Below are 17,894 nucleotides of genomic sequence, written 5' to 3' on the forward strand. Positions count from 1 at the left end.
AGCCAGGATTCCTGGAAACACCACAAGAGAGGCCCCAGATTCCTTGGGACTCTGGTAATTTTATCAAGAAATGCAGGGTTCCTATCTGTAGGCAAAGCCCAGCAGGTATCCAAGGATTCCTGGATGTCACTGCCATAGTTTCCAGGCTTTCAGCCACAGGTTGTGAAAGCCCCAAGGTCACACAGAATCATAAAGTTTGGAAAAGACCACTAAGATCATCTAGTCCAACCATCAACCCATCAAACCCATGCTACAACCAGTCTTGGTTTCCAGACTTTAGTAAGAAGCTTGGAAGCCCTGAGATCAACTTGGAGTCAAGGAACCTAGAAACTCTCACAATGAGCAAATAAAATGGGAAATTCTGGCAATTTCACCACTGTCACTAGTTGATTTTGATAACAGGGAACCTGCCAAGTCTGGCATTCCTCAAAGATCTGGAATTCGTTTTAAAAAAAAAAAAAAATCATTTTTGGACTCACTGTAGTTCTTTGCATTATTTTCATGGGATTTCACACTTGTGGGAAAAGAAAGGAAAAGAAGAAATAGAGAATGAATGAAAGGGGAGAAAAGAAAGAAAGAAAGAGAAGGGGAAAAGGAGAGAAAGAGAGAAAGGGAAAGGAAGGGAAGGGAAGGGGAAGGGGAAGGGGAAGGGGAAGGGGAAGGGGAAGGGGGAAGGGAAGGGGAAGGGGAAGGGGGAAGGGGAAGGGGAAGGGGAAGGGGAAGGGGAAAGGGAAGGGGAAGGGGAAGGGGAGAAACAATAAAAAAATTGGGTCTGATTCAAATAAAAACTTTATTAAAATCAAAATGAAACATCTACAGGACAAAAATCCCACTTTTTGATCCTTCTGGCTTTACTTGATCATAGAGGTCTTGGACAAATGCTGGTACATCTCAGTAGGCTCCACACAAGCTTAGAAAGAAGACCCTACATCCATAATGAATATACATACACAGCTGTGTTAATAACATTAAACTTACAGTGCCCCAACTGCAGGAATGCAAGAACAGGGATCAGGAATGAAAAAAAAAAAACACCCACACATTAGGAACAGGGATGAAGAATAGGAGAGCAACAACACACTGTGAAATATCTGTAGAAATTCAATATTCTTTTTTCTTTTTACAATCAGTTTCCAGAGCAGACAGAAATGGATCTTTTATCTATAATTAGTGCTGGTCCTTCCCATTACCCAACTGCTGCTGAAGGTTCATGCTTGGTGTTTGGTTCACATAAAACTCCAGCAGTCTTCTCACCTGATATTCCCTTCTAGCCTGAAGAAGGACGATGGGATGACAACTTATCAAGCAGTGAAGATTCTGAAGAGGATCGTGATGAGAGTCCATCTACTGGGACAGGATCATAAAATGATAGAATCATAGGATCTCTGGGATGGGGCATGGCAGTGATAGGTCAATGGTTGGAGTAGATGATCTCAGTGCTCTTTTCCAACCTTATCAGCAGTTGCACTGTTTTGATTTGTGTTTCTTCCATCATTGACACAACAGTGTCTTCACCCTTGATGAGAGAAGCCAAAGCACTGAGACATGAGGGTAAATTATTCACTGTGGATGGGTTCTTGCATGTGTCACGGTCAGGAATACAAGCAGGACATGTTATTTTTTCCTCTGTCTTCTCCATGAAGCAATAGGCACCTCACGGTGCCATTGGGTTTAGCAGATCCCCAAAATACACTCAGAGGATCACACCATCGGGTCAGCTCGATTCCACATCTCAGCAAACAATTTCATTATCTAAAACCCAAAACGGCCACGGTCAGCTGCTCCTCGGCGGGGAGCGGCGTTCGAGCCCGTTTCCTTTACTCGTTCTCATCAGCCACATCAGCGCCGCCATTACAGCCCGCCCCCCCACCGGCGTGGAACTACAACTCCCATCATGCTCCGCGCGTCCACCCCATGGGAGGAGACGGGAAGGCGCCGCGGGGGCTGCTGGGATTTGTAGCCCTGACGGTGACGGAGCGGCGGTGATTGCGAACGTGCAGCGGGCGGAGAGCGAACTACCGGCGGCCGGGAGGAAGCGGGGGTGGTGGGGCCGACAGCGGGGCAGAGGCCCGGGAACGGGATGAGGTGGAGGCCCGGGAAGGCCGCTTCGTTGCTTGGGGTTGCGCTATGCACCCGGCCTTGGCGGTGTGTTTGGTGTTCTGCGGCTGCTGCAGCAACGTGGTGTTCCTGGAGCTGCTGGTCAGGTGAGGGCGAGGGGAGATGAAGGGAGGGGGGGGTGCGGAGCCTGGGTGCACATTGCAATGGCAGTGATGGGTTTTATGGTTTTATGGGGGTTGTCCAGCTCTACACGTGCCTGGGTTGGTTTTGTTGGTGCAGGCATGCCTCAGCATCCCATCACGGATGTGGGGACTGCCAAAATGTCCCTTCAATCCATTCTCTCTGCTCCCAGCTCCTCAAAGAGTGGAAGTCCCAAAGAGAAAATGCACAGGAGCTGGCTAGGAACAGCAGGCAAAGCCAAGGCAATGCCATCCATCCATCTTCAACAGCCTCACGTGGCAGCAAAACCAAGGCAGCGAGGATGAGGAGTTCTCATGGTGAAGGTGAACTGTCATGTGGCAGAGAAATGAGGGCTGATGTTTGGGATCCATCTGAGCTCTGCATCACCTTCCTCACCGTGATGGAGGCAAGGAAAGGAGGGCTGATGTTTGGGATCTGTCTGAGCTGTGCACATCACCTTCCTCATCCTGATGAAGGCAGAGAAATGAGGGCTGATGTTTGGGATCCGTCTGAGCTCTGCATCACCTTCCTCACCGTGATGGAGGCAAGGAAAGGAGGGCTGATGTTTGGGATCTGTCTGAGCTGTGCACATCACCTTCCTCATCCTGATGAAGGCAGAGAAATGAGGGCTGATGTTTGGGATCTGTCTGAGCTCTGCATCACCTTCCTCACCGTGATGGAGGCAAGGAAAGGAGGGCTGATGTTTGGGATCTGTCTGAGCTGTGCACATCACCTTCCTTACCCTAACGGAGGCAGAGAAATGAGGGCTGATGTTTGGGATCTGTCTGAGCTCTGCATCACCCTCCTCACCATGATGGAGGCAAGGAAAGGAGGGCTGATGTTTGGGATCTGTCTGAGCTCTGCATCACCTTCCTCACCCTGAGGGAGGAAGCAATGGTCTATTGGTTTGGTTTCCAGGTCAAGCCTGCCAGCAAAAGTGCTAGATCTGACTGGAAAAAATAAGGATTCAATTGGTTGTGTTTCTACCTTCATACTTAGTCAGCATGGAGTGGCATTCCCTGACTGACTGTTGGCCATGTGCACTATAATAGTGCCCAGGCTTTAGAAATAATAAGCCTGTCCTTACTTCCTCCCCACCCATCATTGTCCCAGATTATTAGAGAAAAGGGAGTGAGAAAATTAACCCAGTACTCCAGTAGTAGGGTTAATTGCTTCAAAGTGGAAGACCAGTAACACAAGGTTGCACAATCACTCAGCAATCACTGGATAAATCAAGAAGCAGTTCTTGGAGGGAGAGACCTTACATAACAAAATATGCCCTTCCTCTTGAGGATTGCTCTAATCTGTGCTACAACTGAAGGAGAAGGAATGACCCTTCCTCCCCACCCCCCCCAAGATAAAAAGAGCTTGGGATTGGTGCTTTTCCATTTGCTTGCCACCAGACTTCTGTTTCCTTCAGCCATTTGGCCCTGCTCAAAGGCTGCTCAAATATATCTAGGAAAAGCAGCTTTTCACAAGTAAGCTCTTGAGCCTTGCCTCATATCCACTGTAGAAATTCCCCTGTTCCTAACAGTCCAGTTCCTGTGTCCTCCCTTCCCCTGTTCACCTTCAGTTCACAGGCAGTACTGCTTGTTTCTTTGGGTCTTGCTGTTGTTGTCTGAAGGGAAGAGGCTTTGAAAATGAACCTGCCTATAAGAAAGGAGATCTTGGAGCTGAGCAACAGAAAAATGCAGTAACCAGAGTCTAGTGGGGAATGACAAAGGTGACTGAAAGAAATTTGCTTGGGATTCATGTGGAAAGAGTAAAGGAATGAGGACTGCTTAATCTAAAGATGCTGAAGGACAGACAGAAGACTTGAAATGCCTGGAAAATGGCTGTGGAGAAGAGGAGACATGACAAGAAATAGTGGGCTTCAGTTGCTGTGAAAGTGATGTAAAGCAGGCCAAACAAACAGGTTTGCTCCCTCTTGGTGTAGTGAAGTGGGTCCCTAAGAGGGAGGGCAGGAAAACTCCTTGTTGGATGTTTTCAAGAGCATGCCAAGCAATCTGCTGTCTGAAGAAAAGGGGCTTGAGTAGAGCAAGAAACACTTCAATTCTTCCCATCTCCTGCATTCAGAGCCTTTTCTGCTGGCATCCTTTCCTTGTTGATGCTGTGGGACTGTCCTTGAGCCATACAGGCTTGCTTGGAAAGCCCATGATATGCATGTGACCTTCTGAAGTCTTGTCCTTGGGAGGTGTCTTCCCTGTAAAGATGTTTGAAGCACTGCTTGTTAGATCTCAGCAGGGTTTCTCCGCTTGTCATCCACCGTCTGCTGAGGCCTGCTAGATGCTGATAGCCCGGGCAGTTCAATCCTAGGAAGCATCATAGATGCTTCTGAGGGTCTCTCAATCAGCTGTCTACAGCTGAAGAATTTCTTTGGTTGATATACGCAGACAACTTGCTGTTTCTTTTAAGTCTATCAGTGTGCTAGGATTGTGAGTCGAGCATATGGGTGGATACAGCCTGAGTTTATTTATTTTGGGGTGGTTTTTTTTGTTGTTTGCCTTTTTATTATCTGTCAACACAGAACCCTCTGCCAATGTTGTATTGGTAATGTAAGGTGATATGTACAGCAAGCAGCTGGATGCAAGGATCTATGAATTGGGAGGAAACAAAAGCTAGTGCTTGAAAACAGTCTTGGTTTGTTTTCAGTCCAGGTTTACTCTTGCTTTATGTTTTCCTGCAGAGATGTGGTTTATAATCCTGTAGCCTGGCCTCTGTCTGTGATTCAGTCTCCTTTTCCCTCATGCAACCTGGCTTCTGTCTCAGGTTCACTCTGTTTTCTATTCCATCATGCAACTTCTGAACCTCTTAACCACATTGGACAGCAGGGATTGGAGTTCTGTGGATTACTGATCTCTGAAAAACATGGAATTGGCAGGTGGGCAGAGGGGTGGCACTCAGGCTGGTGCCATGAAACATACAGGGAAAAGATGGCCTTTCCAGGAGCTGTTTGGTGGTAGGATATTTACATGAGCAAGCTGCATGCTGGTGCAGCAGGGACTTGGCAGCATGCATTGCTTCCGTTAAGTCCTTGGCCTCAGCTTCTGTTTTGCAGCAGAAGGAGGAAGAAGGAGAAGTCCTCCCTGCATCTCCTGCTGCAAATAACAAGAAGCTTTCTGATCATCTGACATCTCATAGCCTCTCAACAGCTGACAGTGTGCCTGCTGGGAAATCTCCTGTTCCGTAGAAACTTCTTAGGAAGAAGGCAGAGCCTGCAGCAGGCTGTTCAGATACCAGGGTCTCTTCTTTGAGGTCAGACACCATTTTGTGCCTTTCAGTACCTTGTGGTGTTTGAAAACTTCAGTGCAAAGCACATTGTGTTAGCAAACTCACTGTCTTGCTGTCTGTCCTGTGGCATTTAGTGCTGACACCTCTTTGGGTTCCAGTGATGAGCTGTTGTAGGCTCCTTGCCTACAGCAAATGCAGCAGGGCAGGAAGCTGAAGTTTGCTGAGTGAGTTAAAAGCAGCTGATGTTTGTGTGTTACGGGGATGGGGTACATGCAGAACCAAGGCCATAAAGCCTTGTTGTGCTGACATGAGCCTCACCTCAGCTCTTCCTTCCCTTGGTGGAAATAGGGGTTATGAGAAATCCTGCTGCCTTCCTTGCAGTCATAGTCATCGTTTCACCTGGCCTGCAGCACACACAGCAGCATGCGTGGAGTGAGAGAGCCCTGTCAAAACCACTTCCCCATGAGAATGGAGACCCTGCTTCAGTATGGTTACGTCAGTGCTTGATGTTGTGCATTCACACCCTATACCATGGTGGGACACTATGCAGGCCCAAATCAGAGCAATTTCTTCTTTCACTTCCTGACCTATTTCACTGCGTCTGCCATGAAGGGAGTGGCTGCTTCCTTCATCTTTGGAAATGAAAGGGGAAAGGATTGCTGCACATTCATCTACACAAATACAGGTGAGTCAGTGCCTGCAGGGAAGCACTTAACAAAAGCAGTATGAGAATCTGGACAGATAAAACAGTGGAGACCCTCCAGGCTGATGTTCGCTGTGAGATTGTGAGCTGCTAGCCAGATTTTATTACAGCCCCAGTGCACTGTGCTCTGTGACATTGCTCTTATGCTTGTCTTTCTTCTCCACACCTGCAGGCAGTTTCCAGGATGTGGGAACATAGTGACATTCTCCCAGTTCCTATTTATTGCAGTGGAAGGCTTTATCTTCGAAGCCAACTTCGGGAGGAAGCGGCCAGCCATACCAATGAGGTAAAGTGGACCTGAATGTTTTCACTTGTTGCAAATTGACTGGCTATGTTATCTCAAGAAGTGTTTAATAAAATGGCTTATCCGTTTATCCTGTCCAAATCCTATCCATTCTGCAGCATTTGCAAAGCCTCATTGAGAACCTGTCATGCCTGGTAAAATACAAATTCCTTTTTTATCGAGAATACTTAATAGGAAATTGCTGTCAGATATGCACCTGTCTGAGAAACAGGGCAATATTTTGTACATTTAAGAATCTGTTGTGGTTGAAGAGCTCACTGTCTCTCTGGGGCCTCGTGCAGTGGATGTGGAAGGGAGAGCTTTACTGGAAATCTAGCTGGATTCACTTTCACTCTTCTGCATCGGGGCTTAATTTGTCCCAGCTATAGCCTGGCATATTCATGCTCTCTTCTCTGGCACTCTGTAATTGATGTGACATGGGGAATTTTTGTGGGGTTCCTTAACAGACTGCCTCGCCTGCAGCAGAATGCTGTGCTCAGCACTTGGGACAGAGATCCTCATGCTAAATGCAAGTGCCATTCATGGCTGCAAGACAGCAAGGAGCTCCCTAGGTTAAGTGTGGGGCCATGAATGTGTTCAGCCTAGGTTTGAATGATTTCTTCTTTTGTTCAGGGTAGCGATGCCTGCTGGCAGAAATCAAATTCCTCAAATCAAGCCCTGTCTTAAACCATAGTCCTTTGGTGAAAGGGATCTGGAGGAAGTCCTGCTAAGAGATTCCAGCCTGGGGTATCCTCAGCTCCCCTTTGCTTCTGCAGTTGGCAAAAGGGAGCTGGTGTAGATCAGCCCACTTCCAATTTCACTTTCTTCCTGCATCCAAATTGTGCTGATCTCTTTGTTCTTGTCACAGACCAAGAGTTAGTGTTCCTGCACAGCTCCAGGCCTCTCTTTGTACCACTTTTCTCTTCTCAAGGTGTGTCCCAACATGCGCAGCTGTGGGCTGATTTTGCTGACCTCACTTTGTGTTTGTGTTCCAGGTACTACCTCATCATGGTGGCCATGTTCTTCACTGTCAGTGTGGTGAATAACTATGCTTTGAACTTAAATATTGCCATGCCACTGCACATGATCTTCAGATCAGTGAGTACTGCCATGCTGTCTTTTCCTACCTCATGTGACATCTCTCCCCATCACCTCTGCAAGCACTCTCTCTGGTGCATGTGTTCTTCCACCAGTTTTTTTTTCCTGAGGACAACAAAATCCTGTGCAAAAATAATTCCACTTAATTGTGGGGAGAGCAACCATGCTGTGATAGCTCAGCTCTAAGTCTTACTTTCATAATTTTAACCATTAGATGTCCCTAGACAAATGAAGAAACTGAAGCTGAAGCATACTTCATCTTTCCTGAGGTGATGAGGAAGTAAGAATGACAAAACCAAGCCCAGGCTCTGTCTGTGAGACATGCATGGGCTCAGTTGCTGGCCAGAGGGACTCAGCTTTCCTTTCCACCTCACAATTAAACAAAATGGTTCATGTTCTGCAGTAGGTGCCTTTGTTAAATGCCTTAGGTTGGAGAGGATGGATTTGGCCATATGTTCCTCCCTGGGCCTCTGCTTTGGAAGATGCTATTAAAATGCATCTTCACTTAAGTGTTTGCATGTGAGTGTCTGACTAAAAATATCTATTAAAACCAAAGAAAATAGAGCCCTGGTTGCTAGGAATAACAAAATCTGCTGGGCACATCTGCTGGGTGGAGGCTTTTCTTCCACAACTTGTCATAGCATTGAGATACGTGCAATCAAGAGGCATTAAAAAGAAGAAAAACAGACAGTGCTGCAGGAGCCCTGTCCTGCATTAACCATGAGAGATTTGTGTATTGCAGCTCTGCAGTCAATCTCTACAGCTGCACTCCTGTTCCCAATTAAAAACACAGTGGTTTGGCTACGTGCTGCTCTGTAGCACAGGGAGTGTTGGGAGTGGGCCAAGAAAGGGAAGGTCCATGGGCCAGGAGACCTTAGGAGCCTGTTTGCATCCTTGTTCCCAAAACACTTGGCTTGATTTCTCCCTTTCTGATAGTTGAAGTGAGACTCCCTTCACCCTGTCAGACTCCCTGATCCCGTTCTGCCATTTCACTTGATGTTTTCATGGTAGTTGTACTGAGCTCAAGGTTATTTGTCTGAGGCAGGTGCCCCAGTGCAAGGAATTCTATCATGCTGACCTTCTGTTTTGTTTTTTTTCTTTCTGTCTTTTCCTTTCCCCAGGGTTCTCTCATAGCAAGCATGGCTCTAGGTATCATCATTTTGAAAAAAAGGTAAATCACAAGCACTTTTCTTACCATCTTACACCATCGTGCAATGCACTGCCACTGACTTAATCCTGACTGATGTTAAGTGCCTTCCCCTTTCCTCATAAATATTCTTGTTTTACTGATAGTGAAGATCAGCACAGGGTATGCCTGGACCAAAAGATCCTTTTCAACACTCCCACTGCCCCTCACTCCTTCACTTAAGGCAAGTGTAGATTGGATGAGAGTTTTTAAACATGGCTGCAGACCACTGTTAGCTCATTTCTTTCCTATTCCATCTCACATTTACTTCTCTTCTACTTGGTATACTGACTCTGGCTGGGATAGAGTTAACTTTCTTCACAGCAGCTCATAAGAGTTCTGTGTTTTGGCTTTCTGACTAAGACAGTGTTGATAACACACCAACGTGTCCAGGCTTCTTCTTTTTTATGAACTCTGCCCCTCTGCTCATTAAGTTGGCCTTCTGTCCCCAGCAATGTCCATCATTAGGTAAAGTGTTTGTGCCCATTGTGCCAAGACTGTAACAGTGTAATAGAACAAAATACAAAGCAAATGAGAAATAGATGAACCATGTAAATCTGAGCTGGATCACTGAGGTTTTTCTTCTCTCCTGTGCAGATACAGTTTGTCGAAATACGCATCCATAGCCCTCGTTTCCATGGGGATCTTTACCTGCACTTTCATGTCTGCAAAGCAAGTGGTAAGGATTGGAAGGGGCCTGAAGTCACAGCTGTGAAACTTTTTGACAGGAGGAGCTGCCATGGGCACCTTCATCAGTAATTCCCTTTGCCTGAGTGTTCACAGAGAGGCAAGATGTCTTCTAGATCTGCTCCCTGAAATGATTTGTTCCTCATTTGTCAGTGGGCCAGAGGGAAGGAAAACACCTGCATATGGCTTAATTACAGATGCCTTACCCTGTGTTACTCAGGTTGCTTTTTGCTGAGAATATCCCATTATTTTTTTGCCACACAGGTAACAGCTAGGAGCTATTTTCTCTTGCCCTTACTGCGATGTGTTACAGTTAGGAGCAAGAAAATTCTTAACAAAAATGAGCCATTTTATTTCTTTTTGCTCTTTTTCCTGGAAGAGTCTGTCAGGATTCACAGTTTTCCAAATCTGTTATCCTCCAACATGACTTTCTCTGACCCTTGAAATGAAGTACATATGCTTGGAGAACAGGAGGGAGTGAAGAAAATCCATGGGTAGCACCAGTTTGGGCTTTATTTGGGTCAGCATTCACAGCCTGATCTTGTCAGCTGAAGACAGGAGAGTGGTATAAAGTGACAGTCAAGTGAAAACCTGTTTCACTTCATCCAGCTCTGAGAGACTGGATAGCTGTCAAGCACAAAGAATGCCATCATTTCATAGCTACTTACTTCCTCAGGGTGTCTGAGGAAGGTCTGTGCTTTACAGCCTTGCTCTGTATTAATCCAGATTAACTTTTAATAGGTGTGGGGTTTTGGAAACAATGACGTATGGTATGCAGAGTTACAGAAATCTAATGTGTAATCTAATTTGCCCTAAACCATAGCCGGAGAGTTTAGACAAGTCATGCCACCAAGTGTTTTACCATCAGCTAACAGCATGGACAGGTCTGGTTCCCTCAGTGCCTTGACCATAAGCCAGTTTTAGTACCTAACTGGGACTTGGCCAGCCCTTGTTGTTTCCTCTGTGTCCACTGTGACATGTGGACAGAAGAGACTGCCAGTGGGCCATCTGAGAGCTTTCTAAGCAGCACTGGTTATTTTTATTGTTGAAGAGTTCGGTCTTTGGCCAAGCCAGGGCATTTCTTTAAGAAAAATGCCTTTCTTGATCAGACATTTATACTTTTAACTGGAATCTGGTTTGTTCCTCAAAGCAGAGTGGAAATGTGCTGTAGTTGCTGTCACCTCCATTCAGCTGAGGAAGGGACTCTGGAGTGGGCATTCTTTTCTTTATGGGCTTGCTTGAAGCATAACACAAGCCAGGAATGAGGTAGAGGCAGGCCTGAAGGAATGCAGAGCTGTGGTAGCTCATGGTGACTGCTGTGTCTTCCTCCACCAGGCATCTGACTCCAGCTTGAATGAAGAGGATGGACTCCATGTTTTCTTGTGGTGGCTGCTAGGTACGTGAGCACATCTCCAGCCACCCCTGCTGAGATGCAGGCAAGGCTCAGCTCTCTGAGGTTTCATCCCTGGACACCTGGGTTGGGCAGAGCAGACTGTGGTGGGAGTCCATATGCTGGTGTTGTTACTCTGAGCTTCCAGTAGATGTTGATTTGCAAAGAGTGGGAGTTTGTGGCACTCATTAAGAGCTTTGTGCAAGGAGGTGCTCTTCATTTGGCCAACAAGTCAAATACAGCACCTGAAAGATAGTTGCAAGGTAGTAGTATAGTGAGAGAATGAGACTACAGTCAGGCATGGTTGCAGGTACCTTCTTGATTCCTCCCTGCCTGTTGTACCTGAGGCTGTGAGCTATGCAGCAGTGAGGAAGAGGGGTAGTTGCCACTTGAAGTTTTGACTCAGCACAGTGCTTCATGGAGGACGCTTTACAGTCTGGCAGTTGAGTTTTTTATGTCTCCAGCCTACATTTACTGATGGCTTTTCAGGGAACCTGAGATTGATATTTCATCCATAGTTACAAGTAACTGTATATTCTACCAATTCTATTTTCCAGCGCTGTGTCCCTGCTTTTAAGATGTATTCAGGACTGTCTTGGCATCTCAAGCTTTGCAAATAAGATACCTGTGACCCAAGGACCATTAATAGTTTTCTGCCCATCTTGCCAAGTCTGGGAGTTCTGTCTTCTCTAAGTCTTTTCTTTCACTAAAAACCAAATCACAGGAGTCCTCAGGCTGGTTGACTTGAGCTGAGCCATGCTTAAGCAATGCTTGCAGGCTGTGCTTCTCTTCCAGGTATTGCTGCACTCACCTTCGCCCTCCTCATGTCTGCAAGAATGGGGATTTTCCAGGAGACACTGTACAAGCAGTTTGGGAAGCACTCCAAAGAGGCCCTTTTTTACAATGTGAGTCACTGCATCTTTTCTGTTTCATTTACTGGACAGAGAGAGCTACTCAGAGACCCCTTCCCTCCCACCTGGTACTCAGATCCATGCAGGCAGCCCTGTGAGCTATTTCAAATGATAGTGGTTTCAGCTATGTGTAGTCCTCATACCCCAAAAGTTTCCTTTGGAGGTGCAGGCCATGTAGTGAATTTTAAAAAGAGGGGAGGTTTGGCTTCCTGAATTTCCCCTGCTTGGCAGCAGACTGGTGACTTCTCTACAACAGTGCTTTGCATGGTGGAATTCACAGTCTGTATACCTGGGCTGTAGTAGATCCTTCTTCATCAGGGGGAAGTTCTTCACAGAGAGAGTGGTGAGGTGCTGGAAAAGGCTGCCCAGAGTGGCTGTGGATGCCCTGTCCATCCCTGGAGGTGTTCAAGGCCAGGTTGGATGGGGCTCTGGGCAGCCTGGTCTGGTATTAAATGTGGAGATTGGTGGCCCTGCCTGTGGTAGAGGGCTTCATGATCCTTGGTGTCCCTTCCAAACCAGGCCATTCTTTGTTCTGTGATCCCATCCTCCTCCTTTGCTTCCTAGAGGGAGGAGGTTTTTTTTGCTGCTATAGGTGTACAGAGCATGTTAAAAACAGGCAATATTCCTGGGGCAGAAATCCAAAGGATCACATTCTGTGAGGATAGAGCAGTGAAGCTTACGCTCGCATCCACAGAGATGTGTGAGACTGATTTTTCAGAATGAGAAGTGAGTGGATTCACATGATTTATTAGCATCATGCCTTCCTTTACCTTTTCTTTCCAGCATGCATTACCACTCCCTGGCTTTGTCCTCCTGGCTCCAAACATCTACCACCATGCAGTTCTCTTCAGCCAGTCTGGTGAGTGTTGTATAGGTGGAGCCTTGTTCTTATACCTTTCTGTCCTCTGGAAAATGCTGGATGAAGCTTTTGTCATTCATGGACAGGAGAGACGTTCTCTCTCCTTGCATTTCCTCTTAGCATTAGCAAGCCTTGCTCCGTTCTGGCCCACGCTTTGTGTGCCTACAGCAGATACATTTTTCTTGAAATAATTGATGTTGAGAGACCTCCTTGTCCTTTCTCCCCACAGAGCCATTCCAGATCCCAGTGATTGGGCTGACCCTGCCAATCATGTGGTTCTACCTCCTCATGAACGTCATCACTCAGTATCCTTCCAATGTGCAGCTTGAGATAAGCTGTGGAGATAGCAGCATGATGGGAGAGGTGAAATGGAGTGGGGATGCTGAGCCTGTGGTACCTTCCCTACATTGTGGTAGCTGATGTTTGTGTAACTCTTGGAAAATACAGAATGGAATTTAACCTGGAACTTCGACGTTTTCCAGGATGGCTGAAATCTGCCACCACCTCCCCAGGGCCAGGCTGGCTGGTAAAAGCTCACAGTGGTTGTGCCAGCCATTAGAAGGAATAACAGCCACTCATATCTGTGTGCAATCTCCCAGGTAGCAAGGGCAGATCTGCAAGTCTGATGAAGCCAAGATACCCTGGAAAATGGGGCCCTTCAGTTAGCAATTTGTTCACTGTGGACAGGTTAGTGTGTCTTATAGCTGCTCAGGTCCCTCAGTGAGACCAGCCATTTACCTGCCTTTCCTTTGCCCCTTCTGGGAGGAAAGGGGACTCCCGCTGATCCACTGCTAGTTACAGATGGAGAAGTCTGATTTTAGTTTCCCTTAGCTCCATTGTAAGAACTGCAAAACCTATTTGCCATTAACCTTTTGCCAGCACATCAGCTCTGGCTACTGTAGTGGAGGAGTTTTGCTTTCCCATAGAGCAGGCTGAAGGGGATTTTGAGAATCCAGGGTGTCCCTGAGGTTCAGAGCTGTAGCACAGCTGAGCTGGGAAGGGACATTTATTCCTATATGCCCAAACCTTTGCATTCCTGAGGCTAGGAGAACCTCCCTTTTCAGCTCTGATGCTCCCTAACCTCCCACCCACTCAGATACGTCTGCATTCGGGGCGTCTTCATCCTCACCACGGAGTGCACCTCCCTCACTGTCACACTGGTGGTGACGCTGCGCAAGTTTGTCAGCCTCATCTTCTCCATCCTCTATTTCCGCAACCCCTTCACGGCCTGGCACTGGCTGGGCACTGCCTTTGTCTTCGTGGGGACTCTCATGTACACAGAGGTGTGGAACAGCCTCGGGCCCCTCCTGGCCCGCTGGAGGAAGAGGCCGAAGGAGGAATAGCAGCTGGATACTCACTGCGTGGACCTTTTTATTGTTTTATAGAGCAGAGCAGCAGGAAATCCCCCTAAAGGGGGTCCTTTTTATAACACAGGGGAGGTGTTGGCTGTGCCAAGCTCCTGGGAAACATGGAGCCTCTGCTGGGAACCTGCCTGGAATAATGGGTCGTGGTGGGAGGATACGGTTACTTTTGAGAGGTGCATTTTGTTATGCAACCCCTTTTGCTTCCCCCCCCCCATCCCCCAGCCCTTCACCTTCTCCTTCACATTTAAATAACCCTTTTAAAGTAATATAAAAGCTGACCGAATTCTTGATTAGGATCCCAACCTTGTGCTTTTCTCCAGTCCTCCCAGCTTCGTTGAGGTGAACCCTGAGCCCATTTGGTGCCGTCCTTTAACAGCCAGGTTACTGTAGTGGATGACTGAGCCCCAGGGAGCCAACAAGACACTGCTGTTTATGGAGCAGGTTTTTAATTACACTGGAAATTCCAGGCCTGGCTGTTAACAGAGTCCTTGTTGCCTGATCCTACCACTTTTGCTGGGAGGACATTGGTTACAACCCATAGCTTCCACTTTCTCCAGACTCTCTACCAGGGAGTGGCTTTGGGGACTTACCTCCAAGCCACCAAGCTCCTGTCACTAATATCATGATGTTGTGCTGATACCTAATGAGGTGGAGGGTGTCAGGGGTTCCTGCTTCTGCTAGTCCTTAGTGTAGGTCACTTTTCAGCCACATCTTCCTCCTTTTTCCATCATCCCAAGCGTGGCCACAGGAGAATTTGTTACCTACAGTCAGCTGCAGTGAGTTGTACTGAATCACCTGTGTGTCTGGGACATCCCAGTGTAGAATCATGGAACATTTTGGCTTGGGAGGGACCTTTTATGAACCCCGACTAGAAAGGTTGCCTAAAGCCCCATCCAGCCTGGTCTTGAGCACTTTGAGGGATAGGGTCTCCACGGCCTCTCTGGGCAGTCTGCTCCAGTGCCTCCCCACTCTCAGAGTGAAGAATTTGTTTCTAACACCAAGTCTAACTCCTATTTTAAAACAGCTACCCCTTGCCCTATCACTACACACCTCAGGGTACAAACATTGCCAAGGAATTTCAGAAGGGCCAGAATAGCTGAACTTACTTCTGTTGCTGGGAAGGGGCTGGTTTTCCTGTCCTTTTACCCAGCCCTCCCCTTTTCTTTCTGTCTCCCATTCCTTGGAGATCAGCTTCACTGCTGACATTTCTATGCATCCACCTGGTGCAGGACCAGTGTCCCATACCAGACCAGTGTCCCATACCATCACCTCTTGCATGGCACACAGAAAACTTGCAATAGCTTTGGATGCATGTCTTCCAGCTAGGCAAAGAGCAGCACTGTTCTAGGAGCTGTTCACGGTTGAGCAGAGCAAAGGTTGATGAGCAGCCTTGTTTTTCTTGGTCTTGGAGCAGCAGCGGAGCACATGCATGGATTTTATTGTCTTGATTTTCCTTTAACACCGTGGTCACTTCATTGTGATGCTTCCCCTGCTCAGCCATGAGAGCATCCAGTAGTGTCAAGTTGATCACATCAAGCTTGGCCAAGGGAGGACAGCAATAATCTGATATTCTTCCACCAACATCCTCGTGGCTTTTTTCAGTATTTACAGCCCCTCCAACATGAGAGCTGTGCTTATGCTGGTGGTGCATTGCTCCTGTCAACAACAAAGCACCGCACAGCCCTGGGTGTAGGGAGAAGTAGAAAGAGCAAAACCTGCAATACTTGTGAGTACTGCTAATAAGCAAAGAAAAGAAGAAGAAGGAAAAACAAACATGATGCAAAGACAATCCCTTGCTGCCTCCCAGTTAAACCAATGCCAACCACTTCCCAAGCAATGGCTACCATCCCAAAACTCCTTCCCCTCCTTTTTATTCCTAATTTTTATTAAGAGCAGTTGTGTGGCTGTCCCCCAGCTTATTACCAATCCGTGGCCTAATCACAGTGAGGGCAGAGTGGGGGAGAAAAAATGAGAAAGCTTTGACCCTGTGCTGCTCAGCAATAGGTTAAACATTGGTGTACTGTTAGCATTTACCCCATCCCACCCAGAACTAGATGAAGGTTTTGTCCTTCTGGTTTGATTTCTCCTGAGCCTGAAAAAACCTTTCATATTATCAGAACTGGGATATTTCCAAGGATTTTCTGGATGTGGAAACTATTCCCCAGCAGCTTCCCTGTATGCTATGCAGCTCAGCTCTTGCTCGTGGCTGTGGTTTTTGCAGCCTGGGTTGAGGAGTTAGCAAAACAACAGCTGAGCAGGTGCCTGAGTGCCTGTAACATAGTGTACATAGCCTACTCCCCAGGTTGTTGCCCTTTGTATCGACAAAATTGCATGTTGTCACCCATTTCTGTGTGATGATGGTACATTTGGAGATGTTCGGGTTCCTTTTTTTTAAGCTGTAATTCCCTCAAACCAGGTATCAATCATGGGTTATATTTTTGTTGTTATCCCATACCTTTTTTTAACTGTCTGTAGTGTGATTCTGTGTGTTTCCAAATATTTATTGTTGTAGAAGTGTCAGCGATTCCTTTCCTGCTGTGGGAGAGCTCCCCTGGTTGTGAGGTGAAGGAAAGGTTCCTGCAAAAGTGCCCCAATAGCCAAAAATAGTATTTGAATCCTCCTCACCCAGAATAAGGGTACTGATTTGTTTGGGTTTTATGTTTGCAATAGAAATGATAGAGTGATAGGACACATTTTTTTTTAGCAGAGGCAGGCAAAGCGATGAGCCAAGATGCTTTTAGACCAGTGCTTTGAATTGAGAGCTTTTGGGTTGGCTGGTTGGGCTTGGGGGTATTTTCGATGTTGTTGAGGTTTGGTTTTGTTGAACAAAATAAATATCTCCTGTTCAAAACACGAGGGTCCTTTTGTTTCTCCTTGTGTATTTTGCTTCTGGCAGTCAGCTGGCGGCGATCAGAAAATTACTGGGGAACTGAAAACATACAATTTATCCTTCCTTTAATAAGAGGAAAGGTAGGAATGATTCAGCCTTGCTGAGCTTCAAGGGGAGAACTCAGCCTTATCTCCTTTCCCTGCTGGTGGCACACAGCAGGAGATGTGTTTTTTCTTGGCAACGCTGCTGGAAGGAAAAGCCCAATAAAGGACCCTTTTCCCTAATCCACCCCCCTGCAGCAAGGAGATGGTTGGGATGATGTTCCCGAGCTAGTCGTTATGCCATGGTTAATGGAACAATGCCAGCAACAAGATGTCCTGTGGCAAAGTGTGCTGTAGGGCTTTCTTGGTTATGCCATGATTTATAGATGAGTCCATCAACGCAGCCCCAGTTGTGTATCTGCCCCGTTTGCCTGCTCAGTGCCCATGGGCTTCCAGTGACAGACTTTGGTGCTCGTGGGGGACAACTGCCCTCACCTCCTCTTACCAGAGAATGGCTTAGGTTGGAAAGGGACCTTAAAGTTCATCCGTTTCCAACCCCTCTGCCATGGTCTTACCACCCATCAGATCAGGTTGCCCAGGGCCCCGTCCAACCTGGCCTTGAGCACCTCCAGGAACTGGGCATCCACTTTGGATACTTCCATCTTGCTCTAGGGAAATGCAGCTAAAACAATAATGAGCTGCACATCTGCGTTGCCTACAGAATTGTGGGGAGGCTGTTTTCCTCCTCTGCAGCCCTAAATTGCGACCACCTGTCTTGTCCCTTTGTGTCCAGCCTTGGTTCCTACTGATGGGGGAAATTAAGTGAGATCTGGGCTGAGTGTAGGAAGAGGAAGATGGCAGGAGAGGGAAAGGGTGGCCATGGGGAAGGCTCCTATTTAATTGCATTTATAATAAATGATATCCACTAACAGTCCTAATTGCACTCAGGTGAGTGAGTTGGGCAGCCAAATCTCGACCTGCGGAGTTGGGCAGTTGAGGTGCCCACGTTCTGGACTTGGGGCCATGGCTCAGATCTGGATCAGAGCTGGAACCCCAACTCAGTTGATGCTGAG

General features: G+C 47.1%; 1 protein-coding gene across 1 annotated transcript; it reads left to right on the forward strand.

Annotated features, from left to right (window-relative positions):
- Positions 1 to 1,937: 1,937 nt before the first annotated feature.
- On the forward strand, positions 1,938 to 16,803 carry SLC35B4 (solute carrier family 35 member B4). The gene is made up of 10 exons (XM_003201823.5): positions 1,938 to 2,204; positions 6,345 to 6,458; positions 7,451 to 7,553; positions 8,675 to 8,724; positions 9,337 to 9,418; positions 10,762 to 10,822; positions 11,612 to 11,721; positions 12,511 to 12,586; positions 12,816 to 12,891; positions 13,683 to 16,803. The coding sequence occupies exons 1-10, from the start codon at positions 2,128 to 2,130 to the stop codon at positions 13,927 to 13,929; spliced, it is 996 nt and encodes a 331-aa protein (XP_003201871.1). The 5' UTR covers positions 1,938 to 2,127; the 3' UTR covers positions 13,930 to 16,803.
- The last annotated feature ends 1,091 nt before the right edge of the window (positions 16,804 to 17,894 follow it).

Source organism: Meleagris gallopavo, chromosome 1, assembly GCF_905368555.1.
Source record: "Meleagris gallopavo chromosome 1, MGAL_WU_HG_1.1, whole genome shotgun sequence".
Taxonomy (NCBI): Eukaryota; Metazoa; Chordata; class Aves; order Galliformes; family Phasianidae; genus Meleagris; species Meleagris gallopavo.

Bases quoted from the DNA above. Each gene is read 5' to 3' on its own strand.
- SLC35B4 (XM_003201823.5), top strand. From the start codon at position 2,128: ATGCACCCGGCCTTGGCGGTGTGTTTGGTGTTCTGCGGCTGCTGCAGC. The intron at 6,459-7,450 runs GTAAAGTGGACC...TTTGTGTTCCAG, and splicing joins CGGCCAGCCATACCAATGAG to GTACTACCTCATCATGGTGG. The intron at 9,419-10,761 runs GTAAGGATTGGA...TTCCTCCACCAG, and splicing joins TCATGTCTGCAAAGCAAGTG to GCATCTGACTCCAGCTTGAA.